This window comes from Astyanax mexicanus, chromosome 15 (assembly GCF_023375975.1).
Source record: "Astyanax mexicanus isolate ESR-SI-001 chromosome 15, AstMex3_surface, whole genome shotgun sequence".
Taxonomy (NCBI): Eukaryota; Metazoa; Chordata; class Actinopteri; order Characiformes; family Acestrorhamphidae; genus Astyanax; species Astyanax mexicanus.
The window spans coordinates 9,434,360-9,460,268 of record NC_064422.1 but is presented as its reverse complement, the minus strand read 5'-3'; the positions used below and the strand labels follow the sequence as shown (position 1 = coordinate 9,460,268).

At 38.9% G+C, this 25,909-nt stretch overlaps 1 protein-coding gene across 2 annotated transcripts in view; it reads left to right on the top strand.

Moving 5' to 3' along the window:
• Positions 1-2,881: 2,881 nt before the first annotated feature.
• LOC111192380 (inactive all-trans-retinol 13,14-reductase) overlaps positions 2,882-25,909 on the top strand; it is a 29,818-nt gene continuing 6,790 nt past the window's right edge. Inside the window, exons 1-13 of one of the 2 annotated variants that reach the window (XM_049464634.1) lie at positions 2,882-4,576; positions 5,522-5,673; positions 6,912-7,203; positions 7,771-7,953; positions 8,434-8,675; positions 8,924-9,119; positions 9,235-9,432; positions 9,691-9,810; positions 9,901-10,039; positions 10,207-10,316; positions 10,737-10,903; positions 10,995-11,154; positions 11,373-11,633. In XM_049464634.1, the coding sequence (XP_049320591.1) occupies positions 7,047-7,203; positions 7,771-7,953; positions 8,434-8,675; positions 8,924-9,119; positions 9,235-9,432; positions 9,691-9,810; positions 9,901-10,039; positions 10,207-10,316; positions 10,737-10,903; positions 10,995-11,154; positions 11,373-11,542 (1,842 nt within the window). In that variant the 5' untranslated portion in view covers positions 2,882-4,576; positions 5,522-5,673; positions 6,912-7,046 and the 3' untranslated portion in view covers positions 11,543-11,633. Of the gene's footprint in view, positions 4,577-5,521; positions 5,674-6,911; positions 7,204-7,770; positions 7,954-8,433; positions 8,676-8,923; positions 9,120-9,234; positions 9,433-9,690; positions 9,811-9,900; positions 10,040-10,206; positions 10,317-10,736; positions 10,904-10,994; positions 11,155-11,372; positions 11,634-25,909 lie in introns of those variants that run through there. The other variant, XM_049464635.1, reaches the window with a different exon arrangement.

The following is a 25,909-nucleotide window of genomic DNA, read 5'->3' as shown; positions in this document are numbered from 1 at the left end:
ATATATAAAAAATATAAATAAAAACTGACATTTATTATAGACGAATAAAATATATACGTAAAAAAGGAAAAATAGGACCTTAAAAAAATATAATAAAAATTGACATAAAAGGTAAAAAATGTATATCTTATAAAGATATATATTTAATGATTTGATTAATAAAAGAAGAAAAATAATTAAAATGAATAAATATAAAATATAAACTCATTAAAAATTCGTTTAAAATAACCCAGGCTTTCTGCAGATTAATCAAAGTTTCAGTTAGTTTCAGTTTCAAATCATGAAAACAGCTCACCAAAACCTCAAACTATTCTTTATATTTGACAATATTTACTTACAGGCCCTTTGCTTGTACGCCCTTACTTATTTTTATTCAACTGAACTGAGTTTCTGTAGCCTCGCGCTGAATTCAGCTCCGCGCTGCGAAAGAGAGCGAGAGAGAGGCGCAGCGCATTTTGTCTGATTTATCTTGATTAATTATCAGTACATTTATTAGCTTTAGTAAGTTTAATAGCACTAATTTTACTACACTTCTCCGACCTTATTTATTAAAACGTTTATTTTAGAAGACGGAGGTTATTATGCGGGCAATGCTGCGCGCAATGCCACGCGCTGCGCTAAGCTGGCTTTGGCTAATATTCTGGAGCACTGGACGAGATTTTAATTAATAAATTAACATATTTATAATTTTAATAAATTTGCCCTGGCGAAAAGAAAGGAATAACAAAATATAGCTTTATATTTCTGTGCATGTTTTAGGTTTTATATAATTGACGGGCAGCATCAGAGGCTGACAATGTGCTTTATTTTTCAGATATAATAGCAAAGTGAAATAAAATAAATTTATGTTTGTCAAAGATATTTTCTCTTTTAATTTTTCTTTTCAAAAACTCCAGCTATTGACTGAGAATAAGCATCTGTTGAAATTCTTAAACAGCAGAATGCCTGTGTCTGCTATATTAAGCTATAAGTCTGTGTACCGAACATAAATATAAATCCTTATAACTGACAGAAATAAATATGACTAATAATTATATATAGTTACTGTGCAGATTTTTGGGAAAACAGGTCGTGACGTTAAGAAATCGGCCCGCAAAACAGCTCACACTGTGAGACAAGCGACCAAAATTTCTGGCATGTCAGAAATCCCTGGTCGCGTCCGACTGCTCATTCGCAGCTCGTATGGGCAATTAATCGGACATGGCTTCCCCTCTCACACTGCACGACAAACGACGCACGATCAAGCTAAAATTCGGCCCGATCATGAAATTCAGTCGCATCCGACCAGATCGGGCTTAAAATCGGGCTAAAATCGCACAGTGTCCGCCTGGTTTTACTGCTTTAATGTCTAGCTTTCTGCGCTGCCTATTATCTCGGGCCGTGCCCGCTCTAATGCTTTAATGACTCGCTGTCCGCGTTGTTTACCTCGGGCCGTGCCCGCTCTAATGCTTTGCTGTACTCGCAGCCCGCGTTGTTTCTTATCTCGGGCCGTGCCCGCTCTAATGGTTTACTGTACTCGCAGTCCGCGTTGTTTATTATCTCGGGCCGTGCCCGCTCTAATGGTTTACTGTACTCGCAGTCCGCGTTGTTTATTATCTCGGGCCGCGCCCGCTCTAATGGTTTACTGTACTCGCAGTCCGCGTTGTTTATTATCTCGGGCCGTGCCCGCTCTGCTGGTTACTGTACGCGCAGTCCGCATCGTTTATTATCTCGGGCTGTGCCCGCTCTAATGCTTTACTGTACTCTCAGTTCGCGTTGTTCATAATCTCGGGCCGTGCCCGCTCTGTAATGCTTTAATGGCTCGCAGTCTGCGCGGTTTCTTATCTCGGGCCGTGCCCGCTTTAATGGTTTGCTATACTCGCAGTCCGCATCGTTTATAATCTCGGGCCGTGCCCGCTCTAATGCTTTACCGTACTCGCAGTCCGCGTGGTTTATTATCTCGGGCCGTGCCAGCTCTAATGCTTTACCGTACTCGCAGTCCGCGTTGTTATCTCGGGCCGTGCCCGCTCTAATGCTTTACTGGCTCGCAGTCCGCGTGGTTTATTATCTCGGGCCGTGCCAGCTGTAATGCTTTACCGTACTCGCAGTTCGCGTTGTTTATTGTCTCGGGCGTGCCCGCTCTAATGCGTTACCGTACTCGCAGTTCGCGTTGTTTATTGTCTCGGGCGTGCCCGCTCTAATGCTTTACCGTACTCGCAGTTCGCGTTGTTTATTGTCTCGGGCCGTGCCCGCTCTAATGCTTTACTGTACTCGCTGTCCGCGTTGTTTATTGTCTCAGGCCGTGCCCGCTCCGCTGCTTGATTGGACTCGTGTCCGATGCTGCTTGTATGTAAAGTACTGCACAGGTTCTCGATTACGTGATTCGTGGACTGCACTGACTCCGTACCTGGTCTAATTCTGGTGATTTGCTGCCTTTTATTGGGTTAATTTTGTGTTGCCTGTGCTATGTTTTGTTTCATGATTGGCATGTACCTTTCTTGCAGAAATTCTACTTTTACGATTCCGTGTTTTTACATATTCATCAACGCCGTGGGCAGCGGTTGCTATTGCCTTAGAACTTTTTTAGTGGCCGAAGTTTTGCGCATTTACCGATCACGGGTTGCTTTGACGTACTGCTGTGCAAATTCCGTGCCTCAATGTTACGTATCCGATCCGGTTTGTCGTTGCTTTATGTCTTATGGTTTGTGCTGATGTTAATTTCCCTGGTCCTTTGGTTTTGGGGGTGTTCTCCAAGGACAGTCTGTCCTTGGTTCTGCATTTGGTGCTTCCTGACATTTGTTTTGACATTAATTTCGCTACCCCTGTTATATTTGCTTTGTTCGCATCATGACTTACAAGGTGTCTAATAACAATCATCAGTAAAATGTTGTTATAGCAGTCAATGATAATGGAAAGTTTAATTCTCGGGCCGTGCCCGCCCTAATACCCACTGGACTCGTAGTCAGCGCTGCTGCGATCACGGGCCGTGCCCGCTCTATTAACCCTGGACTCGTAGTCCGCGCTGCTGCGATCGCTGGCCGTGCCCGCTCTATTAACCCTGGACTCGTAGTCCGCGCTGCTGCGATCGCGGGCCGTGCCCGCTCTATTAACCCTGGACTCGTAGTCCGCGCTGCTGCGATCGCGGGCCGTGCCCGCTCTAATAACCACTGGACTCGTAGTCCGCGCTGCTGCGATCGCGGGCCGTGCCCGCTCTAATAACCACTGGACTCGTAGTCCGCGCTGCTGCGATCGCGGGCAGTGCCCGCTCTAAATACCCACTGGACTCGTAGTCCGCGCTGCTGCAGTCGCGAGCCGTGCTCGCTCTTATACCCTCACCCATCTTGTTCGGGATACCTGATGTTTGAGTAAGTAATTTATGTACATATATATATATTTATTTATATATCTATTTAATATATCTATTTAATTGCAAACAACTGGAGGCGGTTGTAAGATTTTTATACAGACGTCAAATGAATATACTGTTATAACGTACTGCCACGACAGCTCGCGCTCGCTCAAATATCCTACTCCTTATGCTCCTAGATATCAACACGGGCCGTGCCCGTTCCTATGCTCATAGACTCATAGTCTGAGTTTTTTCTGCACAGCGGGCCGTGCCCGCTCTCATTCCCTTTGGACTCGTAGTCCGCGTTTTGCTACGACGGCGTCCAAAAGTTGTGCCCCTCAAAGGCTTAATGTATTGTTAGTCCGCAGTGTTTTCTCATGCTGATCACGTCAACGTTACGCTTATCATACGCTTCTACAATAGCCTCAAGCAGTGTATACAAGTACTTTGTATACAACGAACCTAATAAATGTATGCTATCAAAACATGAGCGCAACTGTAATACACACGTACTCAGCAAATAACACTTTAATCTTGAACGCCTTATTCAAGCTTGTTTATAACTGTTTTCCTTCCAGAATACGTGAACCAGGTAAAGGATCCTCCTGTGGGTAATTATATCTTTTTATATTTTTGGGGATAGGCTCCGCCCCCGCCGTACAAGTACGGCAGGATCTGCGAGGTTCCAGACGCTGCGGACCTGGGCTTCGACGGGGCTTTCGCCAAAGACTCTATATACACTATATTCACTATTACTAATTGTCATACGTGTTTATTGGGATTAAATCTTTCTTGCTGCACTTTGTTTCTAGAGTTTTCCTGCTAGAACTGAAAGCTCCGCGTAGGTTCTAGCGGGAAACTCGAAATCACGCCACTTTTCTCAGCCAATCACCAACTCCCACCTGTCCTTAAAAGACCTCCCTCATACCTGTTCTCCCCTGCTTGCAGACGCTGACATACGTTTTCACCCTCCTCCTTCCCCACCGCCTCCAGTTCGGTCCCGCCGGTTGCCCAGGGGATAGGCTCCGCCCCCGCCGTACAAGTACGGCAGGATCTGCGAGGTTCCAGACGCTGCGGACCTGGGCTTCGACGGGGCTTTCGCCAAAGACTCTATATACACTATATTCACTATTACTAATTGTCATACGTGTTTATTGGGATTAAATCTTTCTTGCTGCACTTTGTTTCTAGAGTTTTCCTGCTAGAACTGGTTTTTATTTGGCACACCGAGCCCTTTCTGAGGACTGTGTAAGTAAGACTCGCAGATCACCCCCTGTCTATTTCACATTTATGTTTTTTACCTATTAGAGTGTACAGTATAATATTTTTAATAATATTTGCTGCCATTAATATCTATTATTTATACTTATTTACCTGTTTACCAGCTTTGATTTTGACCAGCGCAGAGTGGGTTTTGACTTTGATAGTTTAGCTGATAGTTAGCCTGACAATTAGTATGCTTGTAAAAGACAGAAAAAAATATCAACTTGATATAAGCAAACTTTGATTCGTTGTTTTTTGTGTGAAAATAAATTCAATTTAAGCATACACTCCAAATGCTGCCAAAAACTTAAAGAATAATCCAGGTTTGGCAAACCATCATCAGAGAAGAGGCTCAGCAACTGTCTGAGCCTATGTATGTAGGACTTCAAACAGTCCTTGTATGCAAGAGGGTTGGGTGTAAAACAGTGAAACAAAAAAACTCTTAAAATTATATATATGAAAAAAATCAGATCCATAACTTTGCATAACCTATGTCAGATTTACAATGCATCTCTTTAACACAATGTTGTATAGTTGAAGGAACTATTTCAAATGAAAAAATGAATAACTTTCCCTCTCAATCCTTCCCACTTCCTCTAAAATTTGTATTTTCTAGTTCTGAAAATAGATCAGTTTCTTGCGAGTGAACCAGACATGACCGGGATTTAAAGACAGACTAAATGAGTTTGCCAAAATTCTGCAGGTCAAAACACAGCGATTTGTGTGATTTGTGTGTCAGTAGGTGATTTTTTTGTAGATCAGCAGGTTACCAGGCCATGGGGCACCATGTTTCATTTGTTCAATATCAGAGCTTTCATTGTGTAAACAAATGAAAAGAAAAAAAATCTGAACCACAAGCGAGCAAATCTTTTAATTCCTGCAAGTTTTTCAAGCATGGCGAGTAACACATAATCACTGATAATATCAAAGGCGGTACCAAAATCCAGGAGTATAAAAACAGAGAGTCAGCTCCTGTCAAGTCACAGAAGTAGCTGGTTGGAGACTCCAGTTGAGACTGTTTCAGCGCTGGGACTGGGTCTAACTCCAGACTGGAAAACTTCAGAAACGCTGTTGTTCTGGAGGTAGGTGTACTGCTGCTGGGATTTTGATCAAGGGAAATTTTTGATAATAACAAAATTATGCTGACGGGAGATGCCTTAATTACTATTAACAGTATATTCAATATTTTGCAAGTGCTATGATATTTATTAACAACTGCATTTTATTGAAAAGTGTATCAAAATTCTTATTCAGTATATAAAAATTCTGACGTTCAATATAGTTCTCTCTTTATCTGTTCTGAATGACTTTAACTACTTTAGAGCTGGTATAAAGTTCTGCAGGCACTGCACTGTTCAGGGTTATCTTATTATGTTATTATTCAGGGTTATCTAGGGTTATGTTACCTGATAACAGCAACACAAAGACCATGCGTTAGTCCACTTTCAGGCATTTCAAAGGCAGATACATTTAAACCAGATAATTTCCAAATTTAAAAGACATTTAGTGCTTTTTCTAAGATTTTGCTGAAGATTTTTTTGAAGATCACAGTATTATACTGACAGAAGATATATAAACGCTAATTATTCTCGCTAAGTGAATTAAATTTTTTCAAGTGTTATTAATAATAATAATGCTTAATAATAATAATACCTAATAATGCAGGGTTTATAAATCAGACCTTCAGTCTCTGCCAATTTCTTATAATCTTATAAAATACTTATAAACTGCATAAGCAACAGTGTGGAGTGGAGAATCAGCTTGTTAATTTCTTAATACATTTTAGTTCATTTTTATTGAAAATATTCATGTTTGTATTAAAAGTGTTTGGGTCGGTTTCCCAGAATAAGATTTAGACTAATCCTGAACTGCAAGATTGTAATGGAGATTCTCTATTGGAAATATAGTTCAGGATTAGTCCTAATCCAGGTCTGGGAAACTGACCCTTACTTCACAGTAGAGTTCTGTATGAAAACAAAAGGGTTGCAATGTTGACACGCCCTAAAGAATGCTGTCCAATTAGAGTTACTGATTCTGTGATATCTGGGTAGATCTAACCAAGCAGGTTGTCCTACTGGTCTGTGCTTTGAATAGCGGGAATGAAGGTTTTAGGCTTGAAACAATTTGCAACTGAGGAATTAACCTCAACGAATCACATCCTGGCCTGTTATCTGTACTGCTAATTCTATATTACAGTAAAACAGTACATAAAAGTCATACAGACTTGTTGCACTTGTAATGGATGAAAGATACTCATGTAAATCAACATGTTTAGAGCCCTAATCTATATTAAGGCCTCTCACTTTTTACTTTTCCACAGACACCACATCTGGTCTGAAGCTCACACCTTCTGGGAACAGCTGGAAAACTACTGGGCATCTTTAGTATCAGCTACCCTGCATCTTTAGGAACCCTGTTCTTTTAGCTGCTGCAAAACCCATTTATCCACTTCAAGATGTGGCTGCTGGCGTTTCTGGTGTGGTTCCTGAGCTGGGCAGGTGGAATGTACTGGTATTTGTGTGGCAGACCGAGCCCTTTCTCAGAGGACTGTGTAAGACCTGCAGGACCAATGGAGCTTAACCAGAAGAAAAGAGACAAGCTTTTGAAGCAAGGTGAGTGGATGATGAGTCTGATCATGCATTGGTTCATTTATCAAGTCACCAATATAGAACTGCATGCACTGTTCTGTCAGTGATGATATACAATACAATAGTAACAATATCAGAAATAATTTTCAAATCATAAAACACTGGATTGGGAGATTGGTCAGGCGACCAGAGTCCAGAAAGCCTCTTAACTCTTAACATTCCCTAACATATTATTATATAAGATTACAGGTTTTTAAAGCTCAAACTCAAACATACTAAACTCTACCCTAATTATGTAAAGCTGTAGAAAGAAAATTATGATAAGTAGGTCAAGGGTACGAGCTGCCCTTCTAGGAAAGATGTTAAAACTTTGAAATGTTTATTGTTTGCTTGCCTTAAACCTCATGAGTGATATGGATCAGTTGGATGATTAGTTCTGCTATTCATCCCAAAAGCTCAAAGCTGCTATTGGTCAGAAAATGTCTATAGAGATAACCAGCAGTGGGTCATAATACAATTAGACATATAGTGTTTATTCATTTAAAAACAACAAAATTATGACAGTCCAGTGTCCATGTTCTGTGTTTCCAGGCTTCGCCAAGCAGAAAGTGCCCAAGGATTTGGATGCAATCGTGATTGGCAGCGGGGTCGGTGGGATGACGGCAGCGGCTACAATTGCCAAAACTGGCAAAAAAGTCCTTGTGCTGGAACAACACGACCAGGCTGGAGGCTGCTGCCACACCTTTATGGATAAAGGTTTTGAGTTTGATGTTGGTAAGAACTCTTCACTCAAGTATAATTAAGTCATTTCAGTCTATGTTGACCAATCGGCAGCTAAGAGTCAAACTTTAGCTTTTATGGTGGAAACCACCTGGGCTATCAGTGCTTGGGTATGGATATTATATTGTACAAGAAAAGATGGCAAAATACAGTATGAAATCATGATTATTGTTTTGGAGAATTCAATGTTCTTCAATCAGAGGAACCCATGATTGTCTCAAAGCTGACAGCTGAAAGAGGCTTTAATGCCGTTAAAAAGCCTCCAAAAATACCAGCCAGACTGCTGCCAAAAATTCTGGACTGAGCCCAAGCATGTGGATGAATTCGGCTTAGAAAAGGGAAAACATACGTGTGAGAGATTACCATGAGGTGGCACTCTGACTCCCTGGCTGTGGCTCAGCCCAGGTCATTATTGTGCGCAGTGCCATTAACTAAGTGTTGAATAAATTCTCTGATTTACTTCTGTCTCCACAGGGCTTCATTACGTCGGTCAGTTGCACGAGAACAGTTTGTTTAAGATCATTTTTGACCAGATCACTGAAGGCCAGCTGGAGTTTGCAGAGCTCGACCAGCATTTTGACACGGTCGTGATTGGCACAGGAAAGGAAACTAGGGAATACACTATCTGCTCAGGCAAAACTGAAATGGAGGAACATCTTAAAAAGCAGTTTCCTGATGACACCGAAGCCATTGAGGAGTTCTTCAAGATCATGAAGGTAGAGTTTAACTTTAAATCTGCTCTCACTGGGACAGAACATTGTGACTTTAGAGCTCAAAATTCTAACATACTCCCAGTGGTTCTAAAGTATTGATGCCTAGATGCCTAGGACCCATAGTGGTGAAAGAAATTAGGTAAAAACTTATTTGGGCAACTAAATATGGTTCTTATAGTTTTTTTATGTGATCAAACAAAAAACGCTTTGTGACTGTAGACCATGACTTAACTTATCTTTTATCTCTACAGTTGTCAGCTAGGAAGACTCCCTTCTTGGCTGCACTGAAGCTGATTCCAGAGTGGTTGGCCCTATTCCTGGTGAGGAGTGGTCTTGCCAACCTCTATTCCTCTGCCTTCCGGCTGTTAAGCATAAGTGCCACAGATCTGGTCGACAAACTGACCTCCAACAAGGACCTCCAAGTTGTCTTTGCATACTACTTCTATGGTGAGACTCTTCACACAAACTTATATCTCCAGGAGCATAAACTGTTGTTGTATAGTAACTTAGAGGAATGTTCTGAACACTTAAAACTTGTAATAACTATAGTTTAAATTATTAGGTACTCCTCCAAGAGATTCCAGCAGTCTGATCAATGCCCTGATGCTGCATCACTTCAAGCGTGGAGCATACTACCCAAAAGGTGGTGCTAGTGAGATCCCATACCACATCACTAAGGTCATCCAGAAGTATGGAGGGAATGTTCTGGTTCGTGCTCCTGTCAGTCGAATCCTGGTGGACAGTCAAGGAGCTGCATATGGTAAGAGGCAAAAAGAGGAGATACCAGTCCAACTGCATCAAATGTATAGTTAGGAATACCGATCTACTGTTTGGCCCTGAAAAAAGGCGAAAAACAGTTCTTTGAGAAAGCCTTACGTGTTTAAAAAATGGATTCTTTAAAATATCAAATCATTCTTGAAGGCAACCTTACCCACCATACACTCAGACCAAAACACCATGACATAATTTTCAGCATTAAGTAAAGTGTCCAGTGTCTAATGGTGTTGGTCTTTGACAGGCGTTGCTGTCAAAAAGGGTAAAGAAGAAATTGAAGTTCGGGCTCCTGTTGTCATCTCCAACTGTGGCATCTTTAACACCTTCAAGAGACTCCTGCCCCCAGAGATACAAGTCAAACCAGGTCAGTCTTTTATTGTATTATCACTTCTTCACAGTATCTCTGCTCTGTGGTCTCCTGCAGATTTGGTCTAAATGCTCTCTCATCTCACAGAAATCCAGAATCGTCTGGATATGGTAAGACCTGGAAAAGGATCCCTTTTGCTCTTCTCTGGATTTGACGGCACAGCAGAAGAGCTGGGCATCAGCGCAGTCAGCAGATGGGTCTTTAAGAATAACGACATGGATGCCATGTTAGTACTGATGCAGTTTCTCTATATCTAAACACATCTATTTTACACCAAACAACATTGTTTACAATTTTACAAACTAGTTTTTAAGTTCCTATAAAGTTACTTAAGATTTTTTTTTATCATATTGAAGGTTTTTCTGTTTCTAAAATGTATTTGTTTACATAAAGGATGGACGATTTCTTCAGCTTGGGAAAGGAAGAGGCTCCAGAAAACATTCCCATGATGTTTGTGACTTTCCCTTCCCCCAAAGACCCCATGTCACAGATTCGTCATCCAGGTACAACCTTTGGAGCAGATTTGCCAAACCACATAATGACTTACTCATGACTAAACTTAATCTAGCTTGTTGTGAATCCTGAAATACAATAAAATTACACTGAGACTTGCACTAAACAGACTTGGAGTTATCGTAAATGTATTTGTGGCTTAACTGGCACTTGTTGTTGTCAGACTTAAGAATGGACTCAATCTTTCCCTTATTCTTCACTTAAAACTGTTCTTAACAAACTCAAACCTAATGCAATCCCTTTACAGCACTGACTTACGACTTGATTTAGATTTACCCTTAACTTCAGAAATGAACAGACTCATGTTATAACCTTATCTACCTGTAACTGTAACTGAGCTCAACTCTTTTTTTAACTCTTGACTCTGGGTTTCCTAATACTTCTAACAGCAGGCAATTTTATTTTTCCAGGTAAATCCTGCATGACTATTCTGACTATGGTCAATTATGAGTGGTTTGAGGAGTGGAAGGACACTCCAGTGAAAAGGCGAGGAGCTGACTATGTAGAATACAAGAACAGATTTGCCAAACATCTCTTTGACTGGGCCTGTGTCTTATACCCTAAACTCAGAGAAAAGGTAAGACTTTAGTAGTATATCAAGCATGTCTTATCTTGAAAGGTTTAGTCGTTGAGTTGAGCATTTTTTAAAGTTTCTCTGTTTTTCTCAGCTGGTCTTCCAGGACGTAGCTACTCCGCTGACCAACAATTTCTACCTCGGGTCGTACCGTGGAGCTATTTACTCAACTGATCACAACTTGGATCGCTATCACATGGATATAATGGCCAAGAACCGCTGTGAAACACCTGTCAAAAATCTCTATGTATCAGGTATGATGATACTTTCAAACTCTGCAGAGCTTTTATTGAGTTATGTTTTACTGATCGCTAAAGAATCTCCCTGATCAAACTTCTTAAATGGCTTTTGGTCTACTTAAATTTTTGGTTATACACTATTATTAAGGCAAGGAAGCACCCAACTAAGTACTAGAGAAGAAGTGATGCATGCACACTTGTAATTTAGGTGTGATTTCTTTTACATTTTTCAGGTCAGGACATGTTTAGCTGTGGGATTATTGGTGCACTACACGGTGGGCTTATGTGTGCCTCTAGGGTGCTTGGACGCATGGTTTACATCGACCTCTTGGTGCTTAAGAAGAAGCTGAAGAAGAGGAAGGCTTTGGAACTGGCTGCACTGACTGAGAAGAAGCTGCAGTGAGACTATATCTGAGTGACCCAATAGAAGTGGTTCACCAAGCCTATGTTACATTTTTGCTTCAGAGAGTCTGGGAAAATAAAAGAGGAACAATTAACTTCTACTTCTACTTTTACAAGACATGTGTAATATGTATATATAAAATTATTTGTATATATGTTGTATTCACATTGTTGTTTTATTATTAGCATATAAAGCAGCAAATACGTTTCTTTATCATATTATATTCTGAATGAAGGTTAATTTCTAGGGCTGTGGTCAAGAGAAGTAAATATGTACAGACAGAACCAGCATGTTGTTTGGTAATGACATTGTTTGATAATGAAATGTTGATGCAGATATGAAGATGTGAAGTTATTCTGTTTAAGCAGGACAAATTGGAAAGAAAAAGTAAAATCTGAAAAAAGTAAAAATCCTAAACACTTTGACAAGAATCATAAGTGTGATTGCTTGATGACTGTGTCAGAACATTTCCAAAACATCAGGCAGGTCCTGTGGAATGTTCCTGATATGCAGTGGTCAGTGCCTACCAAAGTGATCCAGGGAAATCGATACCACAGGACATTTTTTGTAGAGATTGTGTGGAGTACGTGCCTTGATGGAACAGAGCTGCTTCGGTGGCATGAGAAAAATGTACATAATATTTAGCTGATATTTTTAATGTTATGTCTGAATTATGTGTGGATTGTTTTGTGTGTACTGTATTGAATAAACTGTAAAATAAATCCATCAATATATTCTACTGTCTAAGACCCAAAGCATTGATTGTTCTTTCTTGGAGGGTGGGTAGTGTTCAGTGTCAAAATTGTTAAAAGGTAGTAGATCGAGCTTAACAGGTTAAAATGTATATAACAATATAAACAACATGACAAAACAAACCAAATGGACATGGATGTACCAATGGACATGTAGGTTTAATACAAAAGAGTGTATGAGCAGTAACAGTGCACAATATTACCAAAACCATCAATACAACCAGATCAAGGCAACCAGACCAGATATGAGCAAAATCAGAGAGACTGACAACAACCAGGCTACCCAAACCTTAAGGAAATGCAAAAGAGAAATACCAAAAAACAGACCTCATACATAGAGATTCAAGACAGAAATAATGCCCACATTTCAACAGGAGTATTTGGCAATAATTTGCAAAGGGTAATGCTAGCTTTATACAAAATTACTTGAAGGTGATGGTAAAATAAATTCACCATTCTGCTCCTTTAATTATGGGTAGTGCTGGACGATATGGCCAAAATTTATATCACGATATATTCCTTAAATTTTGGTCGATACGATATAATTTCGATATTGATATTAATACTTTGAAGGCCTCAGAAAACTGCTAAGAAGCCCTGCAATCCCTGCAGCACTGCGAATTTAAATTATTATATAACTGTGTATTTGCACTTTTTGTATTGCTGGCATCAGATACCCTCATTATATGCACATCTATCTATCTATCTATCTATCTATCTATCTATCTATCTATCTATCTATCTATCTATCTATCTATCTATCTATCTATCTATCTATATATCTATCTATCTATCTATCTATCTAATGGAAATCTGTATCTACTACTGTCTGAAAATTTTATTTAAGACTTTGAAACCTCCTTTCACAAAAACTTTAATACTTTAGAAATAAAAGTAGTCAAAATAAATGAATGCTCAATATTATTTGCATATAGCAAAATAATAACATGACATCCCTGTCAAACATAAGCCTATATAACTATTACCAATAAAAATAACTTTAAATTACAACAGAGGCAGAGCTTCTTATTCTTTGTGAACAAATTGAAAAGATTAAAACGTGTTTCAACTAGGATATAGAATACAAGAAGCCTTTATATACATAAAAGCAACAAGATTTTCCCGTCAAATAAACAAACCTACAGGCTCTATCAACTATGAATAACTTAGTTACAACATAAGCTATAAAAGTGCTTCAGTCAGTATAAGAAAAATATTGTATGTAGTGGAGTTGCTTGAAGTGGTGGAACAGATTAGATGTATTAACATTACCGCTGCTGGTCGGCTGCACTCTCCGGCACAATTTGCAGCAAAGCGGCAAGGGAGCGGACCCGCGGCCGGCCTCGAGGACCCGCGGCCGAGCGAGCGGACCCACGGCCGTGCGAGCGGGCCCGCGGCCGGCCTCGAGGACCCGCGGCCGAGCGAGCGGACCCGCGGCCGACCGAATCGAGTGTACCTTAGCCTTGGATCCGCTCGTCCCGGCTCTGTTTGGCTCCAGCGCGAGACATATGTGCTGAGTAGCGAAGCGGACCCGAGCCTAGCCATTTTAACCTAGCCTTGCCTAGCCTAGCCTATTTGGCTACGTGCCTGTGTGGTTACGTCATCACGCACTGACGTAGCCCAGCTACGGGGGATGAATGTGTTGAGCTCTGGGGCGAGCTGACGCCAGTAAAAAACGCCTGTCCGTGATTCTAATACATATCGATATACCACAAAACTGATATCACCGTTATTGAAACATTTCTTATCGCGATAAATACCGATATCGAATTATTGTCCAGGCCTAATTATGGGGTTCTGCAAAATTATTTACACAAGACTGTGCAAAGTTGTTTTTAAATTAAATCAAACAAAGGTCACAATAAGGTCCTTTTTAATATCTTGTATAAAACTGTTTCAAACGTACATATCTTCATGATATATTGCCCAGCCCTAGGGTTTAATATTATTACAAGTTTTTTCTGGACATTAATAAGTCCTAGTCATAAGATATATTTTCCTTTTTTTAACTGATAATCTTCAACGAAAAATGTCCCATTGTACATTGTTGCTGCTTAAACTAATGATACATTTTCAGTTAGCTTATGTAAAGTTATATTTTTGTTGTTTCCACAACAGTCAAAGCCAGAAAATCAGAGTTATTATAAATGTAAGTACTAGGAACCAGAAGTTCATGTAATTTGCAAAATGGCATTAAAAGCTGTACTGGTATGAGGTAAGGAAAACAAAGACAAGAATGTCAAGTGTGTCTTGCTCACAGTCAAGCATGGTGGTGGGAGTGTGATTTGGGGCTACATAAGTGCTGCCGGTTGTGGAGAGCTACAGTTCATTGAGAGAACCATGAATGCCAACATGTACTGTGATATAATGAACCAGAGTATGATTTCCTACCTTCAGAAACTGGGACTGAGGAAAGTATTCCACCGTGATAAAAGTCCTTCAACAAAAAGCCAATCAGCTTACCACGTACACTGTGAGTGAGGTGGATCAGCATGCCATTGGAGGATCTGTGCAAAAAAAAAAAAAAAAAAAACGTTTATTTCTTATTGTGATACATGACTACACAAATTAAGGTTAAAAAAAATGAAATTTCATTATTTGTATTTTTACATGTTTCAGAAATTATGTCATAACCAGATTGCTAGGATGTAAAACATTTCATTAAACCATTTCAATTGTTAAATGTCTGAAACAGACCTGTACAAGCAAAAAGTAAACTTTTAAAACAAGCTAGTTTTACCACTGTTTAGAGCATATGAATTCTCTATTACAGAACTCAAACCAGCATAGACATGTGCATTATCTTCACTATTATTTAATACTACTTAGTTAATCAGTAACTTAGTTACAGTTGTGTTTTTGTACATCATGTGGACATTTGTGTGTTGTACATTAAAAAGGGAGTAAAACGCTCACTTTTTTTGTAAATATTTTCTTATATTTTTAGCTAACTTACTTATTTTGTTAATAACTCTATATATTTAGCTAATTTACTGATATTTTAGTCAGCTAACTAACTTTGTTAAATTTAGACTGTTGTTTAAGCTACTGTCCCTTACATTTTAAAAAACCCTGTTCTTTTAGCTAGCTTACTTTCCCTATTTATTTAAGTATTTACCTACCTTGCTATTTTAGCTAATAAACATTCCCTGCTTTTAGCTACCAGGCTAACTATCTATCTTGTTCTTTTAGATAGCTAATATTCCTTGGCTTACTACATCATTTAGATTTCTTCATTTTTTTTAACAGACTTTCCCTGTTTTAGCTACTTATAGGCTAACTAGCCACCTTGTTATTTTAGCTAAATTTCCCTGTTTTAGTTACTTTGTTCTGATAGCTAGCTAACATTCAAAATTTAGTTACTTATTTGGCTAACTAGCTAACTTACTTGTTAATTTAGGTAACTTTTCTTGTTTTAAGTTTCTATATTCTTTTAGATAACCTTTCCTGTCTTCACCTACATAGCTAACAAGCTACCTAATTATTTTAAGCAAATTTTCTTTGTTTTTTTACCTACTTTGTTCTTTTTGCTAACTTGCCCTGTTTTTTAGAAACTTGCATAGCTTCCTTGTTCGTTTAGATAACTACTCCTGATTTAGCTACCTTGCTTTTTTTATCTATCTAAAAAAGTTTTTAGCTATTTGGCTTACTAGCTTCCCTGTTCTTTTGAGCTAACTCTCCCTGTTTTTAGCTACTTTGCTTGTTCATTTAGCAATAACTTTCACTATTTTTAGCTACTTAGCTAGCCAACTTTTTTGAACAACTTACTTTCTTGCTGCTGCAGAGTCACACTATCCAGTTCAGGATGTGGTTGCTGGTGTTTTTGGTGTGGTTCCTGGGCTGGACAGGTGGAGTGTACTTATTACCTATTACATTATACAGTATACAATGTTTAATAAAACTTGCTGTCAATTTAAAATACTGTCTATTATATGTATTTATTATTTATTTATTTATTTACTATATATTATATGTATTTATTTTCTTAATACTTGCGGTGAAGCTGGTTAACCTTGCCTGGCAACTAGTTTGCTTGTAAAATACAAAGATGGGGAGATAATTATACTCAGCCTGATATAAGGGAACTTTGATTCGTTGTTTTTTGTGTGAAAATAAATCCAATTTAAGCATGCATTCCAAATGCTGCTAAAAAACTAAAATAATCCGGGATTTGCAAAGCATCATCAGAGAAGATGCTCAGAAACTGTCAGTGTCTATGAATTACAGACTTCAGACAGGCCTGGTATGCAAGGGGGTTGGGTGTAAAACAGTGACACCAAACAATTTATAAAATAAAAGATATAAACTCAGCCAAGATATAAACTTAGCCAAGTACACTTTAAAATAATTTACAATCAAAAACAAAAAAATCAGATCCAACTTATAACTTATAACTTAACTGTTATAACCAATGTCAGATCAATATTGTAGAGTTGAAGTTTGTCAAAGGAAAAAAAAAATCACTTTCCCTCCCAATCCTTCCCACTTCCTCTGAAAATTTGTATTTTCTAGTTCTGAAAAAAGGTCAGTATCTTAAGAGTGAACCAGACATGACCGGGATTTAAAGACAGACTTAATGAGTTTGCCAAAATTCTGCAGGTCAAAACACAGAGATTTGTGTGATTTGTGTCTCAGTAGGTGATTTTTTGTAGATCAGCAGGTTACCAGGCCATGGGGCACCATGTTTCATTTGTTCAATATCAGAGCTTTCATTGTGTAAACAAATGAAAGGAAAAAAATCTGAACCACAAGCGAGCAAATCTTTTAATTCCTGCAAGATTTTGAACGTGGCGAGTAACACATAATCACTGATAATATCAAAGGCGGTACCAAAAGCCAGCAGTATAAAAACAGCGAGTCAGCTCCTGTCAAGTTACAGAAGTAGCTGGTTGGAGACTCCAGTTGAGACTGTTTCAGCGCTGGGACTGGGTCTAACTCCAGACTGGAAAACTTCAGAAACGCTGTTGTTCTGGAGGTAGGTGTACTGCTGCTGGAATTTTGATGAAGGGGCATTTTTGATAATGACAAAATTATGCTGACTGGAGATGCATAAATGTTGATTATGAACAGTATATGCAATATTTTGCAAGTGTTATTATATTTATTAATAATTGCATTTTTTTGAAAAGTAAATCAAAATTCTTTATCAAACAGTATATCATAATTTTGACTTTAAATATAGTTCTCCCTTATCTGTTCTGAATGACTTTAACTACTTTAGAGCTGGTATAATATTTCTGCATTAAGTTTAACAGGCGCTGCACTGTTTAAGATTATTTTATTATGTTATTATTCAGGGTTATCTAGGGTTATGTTACCTGATAACAGCAACACAAAGACCATGGGTCAGTTCACTTTCAGGCAATTTTAAGGCAGATACATTTAAACCAGCTAATTTCAACATTTAAAAGAAATTTAGTACTTTAATACTTTTAAACTGCATAAGCAACAGTGTGTTTAAGAGTGGAGAATCAGCTCATTAATTTCTTAATAAATTTTAGTTTATTTTTATTTAAAATTTTCATGTTTGTATTAAAAGTGTGTGGGCCGGTTTCCCAGAATAAGATTTAGACTAATCCTGAACTGCAAGATTGTAATGGAGATTTTCTATTGGAACTATAGTTCAGGATTAGTCCTAATCCAGGTCTGGGAAACTGACCCTTACTTCACAGTAGAGTTCTGTATGAAAACAAAAGGGTTACAATGTTGACACGCCCTAAAGAATGCTGTCCAATTAGAGTTACTGATTCTGTGATATCTGGGTAGATCTAACCAAGCAGGTTGTCCTACTGGTCTGTGCTTTGAATAGCGGGAATGAAGGTTTTAGGCTTGAAACAATTTGCAACTGAGGAATTAACCTCAACGAATCACATCCTGGCCTGTTATCTGTACTGCTAATTCTATATTACAGTAAAACAGTACATAAAAGTCATACAGACTTGTTGCACTTGTAATGGATGAAAGATACTCATGTAAATCAACATGTTTAGAGCCCTAATCTATATTAAGGCCTCTCACTTTTTACTTTTCCACAGACACCACATCAGCTCAAACCTTCTAAGAACAGCTGGAAAACTACTGGCCATCTTCAGCATCAGCTACCCTGCATCTTTAGGAACCCTGTTCTTTTAGCTGCTGCAAAACTCATTTATCCACTTCAAGATGTGGCTGCTGGCGTTTCTGGTGTGGTTCCTGAGCTGGGCAGGTGGAATGTACTGGTATTTGTGTGGCAGACCGAGCCCTTTCTCAGAGGACTGTGTAAAACCTGCAGGACCAATGGAGCTTAACCAGAAGAAAAGAGACAAGGTTCTGAAGCAAGGTGAGTGGATGATGAGTCTGATTATGCATTGGCTCATTTATCAAGTCACCAATATAGAACTGCATGGTTATGTTCTGTCAGTGATGATATACAATACAATAGTAACAATATCAGAAATTTGTACATTGTAATACTATATATATATTGCACTTGTAAATAGATGTAAATATCTATTTATGCCCTATTTTACTTGTATTGGGAGAGTCCAGAAAGCCTTAACTCTTAACATTCCATTCTGTTACATATTATTATATACGATTACAAGTTTTTTAAGCTCAAACATACTAAACTTTACCCTAATTATGTAAAGCTGTAGAAAGAAAATTATGTTAAGTAGGTCAAGGGTATTAACTGGGTCTGAAATGGCCACTAACCTTCTAGGAAAGATGTTGAAACTTTGAAATGATATGGATCAGTTAAATGATTATTTCTGCTACTTATCCCAAAAGCTCAAAGCTGCTCTAGAGCACAGGGTCGGCAATAGGCGGCCCGTGGGCCAGATGTGGCCCGCAAACGTGAAACATCTGGCCTATAATGAACGATAATGAAAATAAATAAATAAATAAAATGCTTCTATGGCGAACTTTAGTTAACAAGCCTCCCCTGTCTCTCTGTTGCACTCAATGTGACTTTAGTTTCTGTCTGTTCTGGTTTTTCCGCCCATTTTCGGGCTCCCTTTCTCATTACAAGGCATTTTACACATCTGTAACTTAGTCCACTTGCCGGTACAGTGGTAATGTATTGGATCGCGATCCTAACGACTCGGGTTCCATCCCCGTGGTGTCATAATACATTTAGACTCATACTGTTAATTCATAAAGAAATAACCAAATTATGATTATGAATCCAGTGTTCATATTCTTTTTTCAGGCTTCGCCAAGCAGAAAGTGCCCAAAGATTTGGATGCAATCGTGATTGGCAGTGGTGTCGGTGGAATGACGGCAGCGGCTACAATTGCCAAAACTGGCAAGAAAGTCCTTGTGCTGGAGCAACACGACCAGGCTGGAGGCTGCTGTCACACCTTTATTGATAAAGGTTTTGAGTTTGATGTTGGTAAGAACTCTTTACTCAAATATAATTAAGCCATTTTAGTCTCTGTTGCCCAATTCACAGCTGGGTGTCAAACTCCAGCTCTTAAGTTGGAAACCACCTGGGCTATCAGTGCTCGGTTATGGATGATGGAGAATATGATCATGATTATTGTTTTGGAGAATTCAATGTTCTTCAATCAGGGTGACCCATGATTGTCTCAAAGCTGAGAGCTGAAAGAGGCCTTAAGATTAGAGCACGGAATATGCACGTGAAAAGCTCATGAGATATAGTAGAGCTTGAGAAAAGTAAAATGCCGCTCAAAAGCCTCCAAAATTAACAGCCAGACTGCGGCCAACAATTCTGGACTGAGCCCAAGCATGTGGATAATTTCGGCTTAGAAAGGGAAAACATAGGTGTGAGAGAATACCATGAGGTGGCACTCTGACTCCCTCTTGCAGCTGGCTGTGGCTCAGCCCAGGTCATTATTGTGTGCACTGCCATTTACTAAGTGTTAAATAAATGCTCTGATTTACTTCTGTCTCCACAGGGCTTCATTACGTCGGTCAGCTGCACGAGAACAGTCTGTTTAAGATCATTTTTGACCAGATCTCTGAAGGCCAGCTGGAGTTTGCAGAGCTCGACCAGCATTTTGACACGGTCGTGATTGGCACAGGAAAGGAAACTAGGGAATACACTATCTGCTCGGGCAAAACTGAAATGGAGGAACATCTTAAAAAGCAGTTTCCTGATGACACCGAAGCCATTGAGGAGTTCTTTAAGATCATGAAGGTAGAGTTTGATCATTAACATTAAATCTGCTCTCTAGGATAGATTATTGTGACTTCAGAAGTCTTTCAGGGGTTCTAAAGTCCCTAGGAACCCAGAGTTGGTCCAGATTCTTGCTCTCTATAAAACATAGATGTCCATTACAATACTGCTGCTTCCTCATCAGCAGCCAGGGTCCAGAAAAGCTCAATTGTCCATGCTCTCTCTGGATGGGTAGATGATGCCCTCCCCTCATCACTACCATCATCATCTTCCATCATCTACAACTTGTGATGATAGATGGCAGCCAATAAATCAGAGTTGGTCATCCTATACTTTCCTCAAAAAGAAGTGGGGATTGACTGTATTGGACTATTGTAGGGGGAAGTGATGGGGGAGTCCTAGTGAGTGGGTAGGTTTAGTGGCCAAGCTGAAGTGGTGAAAGAAATTAGGTAAAGCTTCTTTGGTTCTGCTAGTTTTTCTATGTCCTCAATCAAGGAAACCTTTGTGATTGTAGACCACAACTTAACTTGAATATCTTAACTTCTATCTCTACAGTTGTCAGCTAGGAAGACTCCCTACTTGGCTGCACTGAAGCTGATTCCAGAGTGGCTGGCCCTATTCCTGGTGAGGAGTGGTCTTGCCAACCTCTATTCCTCTGCCTTCCGGCTGTTAAGCATGAATGCTACAGATCTGGTCGAGAAACTGACCTCCAACAAGGACCTCCAAGTGATCTTCGCATACTACTTCTATGGTGAGACTCTTCACACAAACTTCATGTCCAGGTGCATGAACTCAAAATGTTTAATAACTATAGTTCCAGGCTCTTTAAAGCATTTTTTTAAATGATTAGGTACTCCTCCAAGAGACTCCAGCAGCCTGATCAATGCCCTGATGCTGCATCACTTCAAGCGTGGAGCATACTACCCAAAAGGAGGTGCTAGTGAGATCCCATACCACATCACTAAGGTCATCCAGAAGTATGGAGGGAACGTTCTGGTTCGTGCTCCTGTCAGTCGAATCCTGGTGGACAGTCAAGGAGCTGCATATGGTGAGAGGCAAAAAGAGGAGACACCAGTCCAACTGCATCAAATGCATGATTAGGAATAGAGATCTACTGTTTTTACTTACTGTCTTTATTCTAAAAGAATAACTACAAACCATACACTCGGACCAAAGCACTGTGACATAATTTATCACCATAACGAGAATGTATAATCACATTACCCACCTGCAGTGTCTAATGGTGTTGGTCTTTGGCAGGGGTTGCTGTCAAAAAAGGTAAAGAAGAAATTGAAGTTCGGGCTCCTGTTGTCATCTCCAACTGTGGCATCTTCAACACCTTCAAGAGACTCCTGCCCCCAGAGATACAAGTCAAACCAGGTCAGCCTTTTATTGTATCACTTCTTCACAGTATCTCTGCTCTGTGGTCTCCTGCAGATTTGGTCTAAATGCTCTCTCATCTCACAGAAATCCAGAATCGTCTGGATATGGTAAGACCTGGAAAAGGATCCCTTTTGCTCTTCTCTGGATTTGACGGCACAGCAGAAGAGCTGGGCATCAGCGCAGTCAGCAGATGGGTCTTTAAGAATAACGACATGGATGCCATGTTAGTACTGATGCAGTTTCTCTATATCTAAACACATCAAAACATCAAAATTTTTAAGTTCCTATAAAGTTACTTAAGATTTTTTTTTTATCATATTGAAGGTTTTTCTGTCTCTAAAATGTATGTGTTTATGTAAAGGATGGACGATTTCTTCAGCTTGGGAAAGGAAGAGGCTCCAGAAAACATTCCCATGATGTTTGTGACTTTCCCTTCCCCCAAAGACCCCATGTCACAGATTCGTCATCCAGGTACAACCTCTGGAGCAGCTTTGCCTCCACCCATTTGGAGATTGAGACTCAAACCACATAATGACTTACTCACGTTATAAACGTATTCATCTGTAACTCACTTTTAGCTGAACTCTTTTTTAAATCTTGACTCTGGGCTCCTTGTTCCTTCTAACAGTAGGAAATTTAAATTTTCCAGGTAAATCCTGCATGACTATTCTGACTATGGTCAATTACGAGTGGTTTGAGGAGTGGAAGGACACTCCAGTGAAAAGGCGAGGAGCTGACTATGTAGAATACAAGAACAGATTTGCCAAACATCTCTTTGACTGGGCCTGTGTCTTATACCCTAAACTCAGAGAAAAGGTAAGACTTAAGTAGTATATCAACCATCCCTTACCTTGAAAGCTTTAGTCGTTGAGTTGAGCAGTTTTTAAGTTTCTCTGTTTTTCTCAGCTGGTCTTCCAGGACGTAGCTACTCCACTGACCAACAATTTCTACCTCGGGTCGTACCGTGGAGCCATTTACTCAACTGATCACAACTTGGATCGCTATCACATGGATATAATGGCCAAGAACCGCTGTGAAACGCCTGTCAAAAATCTCTATGTATCAGGTATGACAGGACTTTAAGCTCTGCATAGCTTTTATTGAGTTATATAGCACTGATAGCTAAAGAATCTCCCTGATTAAAGTTTTTAAATGGCTTTTGGTTTACTTTTACATTCGGTTATACACTATTATTAAGGCAAATAAGCAACCAACCAAGTACTAGAGAAGAAGTGATGCATGCACACTTGTAATTTAGGTGTGACTTCTTTAAAATTTTTCAGGTCAGGACATGTTTAGCTGTGGGATTATTGGTGCACTACACGGTGGGCTCATGTGTGCCTCTAGAGTGCTTGGACGCATGGTTTACATCGACCTCTTGGTGCTTAAGAAGAAGCTGAAGAAGAGGAAGGCTTTGGAACTGGCTGCACTGGCTGAGAAGAAGCTGCAGTGAGACTATACCTCAGTGGGTCACCAAGCCTATGTTACGTTTTTGCTTCAGAGAGTCTGGAAAAATAAAAGGGGAACAACTAACTTGTTAATTAGTCAATGTTCTACCTTTACAAGACATGTGTAACGTGTATATATAAGATTATTTGTATATATAATGTATTCACATTGTTGTTTTTTTCTAAGCATATAAAGCAGCAAATACTGTTTTGATCATATTATATTCTGAATGAAGATTAATTTCTAGGGCTGTGGTCAAGAGAAGTAAATATGTACAGACAGAACCAGCATGTTGTTTGAAAATGACAATGTTTGATAATGAAATGTGGATGAAGAGTTAAACAGCAAGTGAAGTTATTCTGTTGAAGCGGTACAAATTGGAAAGAGTAAAAATTTTAAATGTTTTCACAAGAACCATATGTGTGATTGCTTGATGACTGGGTCAGAACATTTCCAAAACATCAGGCAGGTCCTGTGGAATGTTCCTGATATGCAGTGGTCAGTGCCTACCAAAGTGATCCAGGGAAATCGATACCACAGGACATTTTTTTGCAGATTGTGTGGAGTACGTGCCTTGATGGAACAGAGATGCTTCAGTGGCATGAGAAAAATGTACATAATATTTGGCTGATATTTTCAATGTTATGTCTGAATTGTGTGTGTGGATTGTTTTGTGTATATTGTATTGAATCTATTGTATTGAATAAACTGTGAATTAAATCCATCAATATATTCTACAGTCTATGACCCAAAGCATTGATTGTTCTTTCTTGGAGGGTGGGTAGTGTTCAATGCCAAAATTGTTAAAGGGTAGTAGATTGATGTTACCAGGTTAAAATGTATATAACAATATAAACAACATGATAAACAAAACACATGGACAGTTTAATAGAAAAGAGTGTATGAGCAGTAACAGTGCACAATATTAAGAAGCCCATCAATACAACGGCAACCAGACCTGATATGAGCAAAACCAGAGAGACTGACAACAACCGGGCTACCCACAAATTAATATTTTGTATAAAACTGTTTAAAATATACATATATTCATGATATATTGCCCAGCCCTAGGGTATTATCACAAGTTTTTTGGACATTAATAAGTCCTTTTAACTGACAATCAACTTAAAATTTTCCACAAATTTTGTACATTGTTGCTGCTTAAACTAATGATACATTTTCAGTTAGTTTATGTAAATTTATATTTTTGCTGTTTCCACAACAGTCAAAACCAGAAAATCAGATTTGTTATAAATGTAAAGACTAGCCAGGGGTTATAACTAGGACTTCCTGTAATACACAAAGACAAGAATGTCAAGTGTGTCTTGCTCACAGTCAAGCATGGTGTTGGGAGTGTGATTTGGGGCTACATAAGTGCTGCCGGCTGTGGAGAGCTACAGTTCATTGAAAGAACCATGAATGCCAACATGTACTGTGAGCATGATCCACTCCCTTCAGAAACTGGGACTGAGGAAAGTATTCCACCGTAATAAAAGTCCTTCAACAAAAAGCCAATCAGCTTACCACGTACACTGTGAGTGGAGGTGGATCAGCATACCACTGGAGGATCTGCGAAACACACATTTTTGTGCATTATTGAGCTAAATAGTTATGGGACACTTAACAGATTTTATTACTTATTAAAAATACATGTGGCTTAGCTAAGAACAGCTAGTTTATTTCTTATTAAGTTACATGACTAAACATAGTAAGGTTAAAATCCTGACATTTCATTTTTTGCATTTTAACATGTTTTAGAAATTATGTCATAACCAGTCGTAAAAACATTTCATTAAATCATTTCAATTGTTAAATGTTTGAAACAGACCTGTACAAGCAAAAAGTACACTTTAAAACAAGCTAGTTTTACCACTGTTTAGAGCATTTGAATTCTCTATTCACAGTTCAGGATGTGGTTGCTGGTGTTTCTGGTGTGGTTCCTGGGCTGGGCAGGTGGAGTGTACTGGTATTTATTTGGCAGAGCCCTTTGTCAACGATTATTACCTATTAGATTATACAGTATAATATATTTAATAAAACTTGCTGCCAATTTAAAATATTATCTATTATATGTATTTACTTACCTGTCTACAGATTTTTCTTAATACTTAGTTTTCTAGTGGTAAAGCTGGTTAACCAGCTTAGATTTTGACCAGCACAAAGTGTTTTCTTTTTGACTTTGATAGTCTATATGATAGTTAGCCTGGCAACTCGTTTGCTTGTAAAAGACGTGAAAAGATGAGGAGATAATTATACTCAGCTTGATATAGGTGAACTTTGATTTGTTGTTTTTTTGTGAAAATAAATCCAATTTAAGCATGCATTCCAAATGCTGCTAAAAAACTAAAATAATCCGGGATTTGCAAAGCATCATCAGAGAAGATTCTCAGAAACTGTCAGTGTCTATGAATTACAGACTTCAAACAGTCCTTGTATGCAAGAGGGTTGGGTGTAAAACAGTGACACAAAAAAACTCTTAAAAGTACACTCAGACATCATGTTCACATGTAAACTTAGCCAAGTACGCTTTAAAATAATTTACAATCAAAAACAAAAAAATCTGATCCATAACTTACTGTTATAACCAATGTCAGATTTACAATGCATCTCTTTAACACAATATTGTAGAGTTGAAGTATGTCAAAGGAAAAAAAATCACTTTCC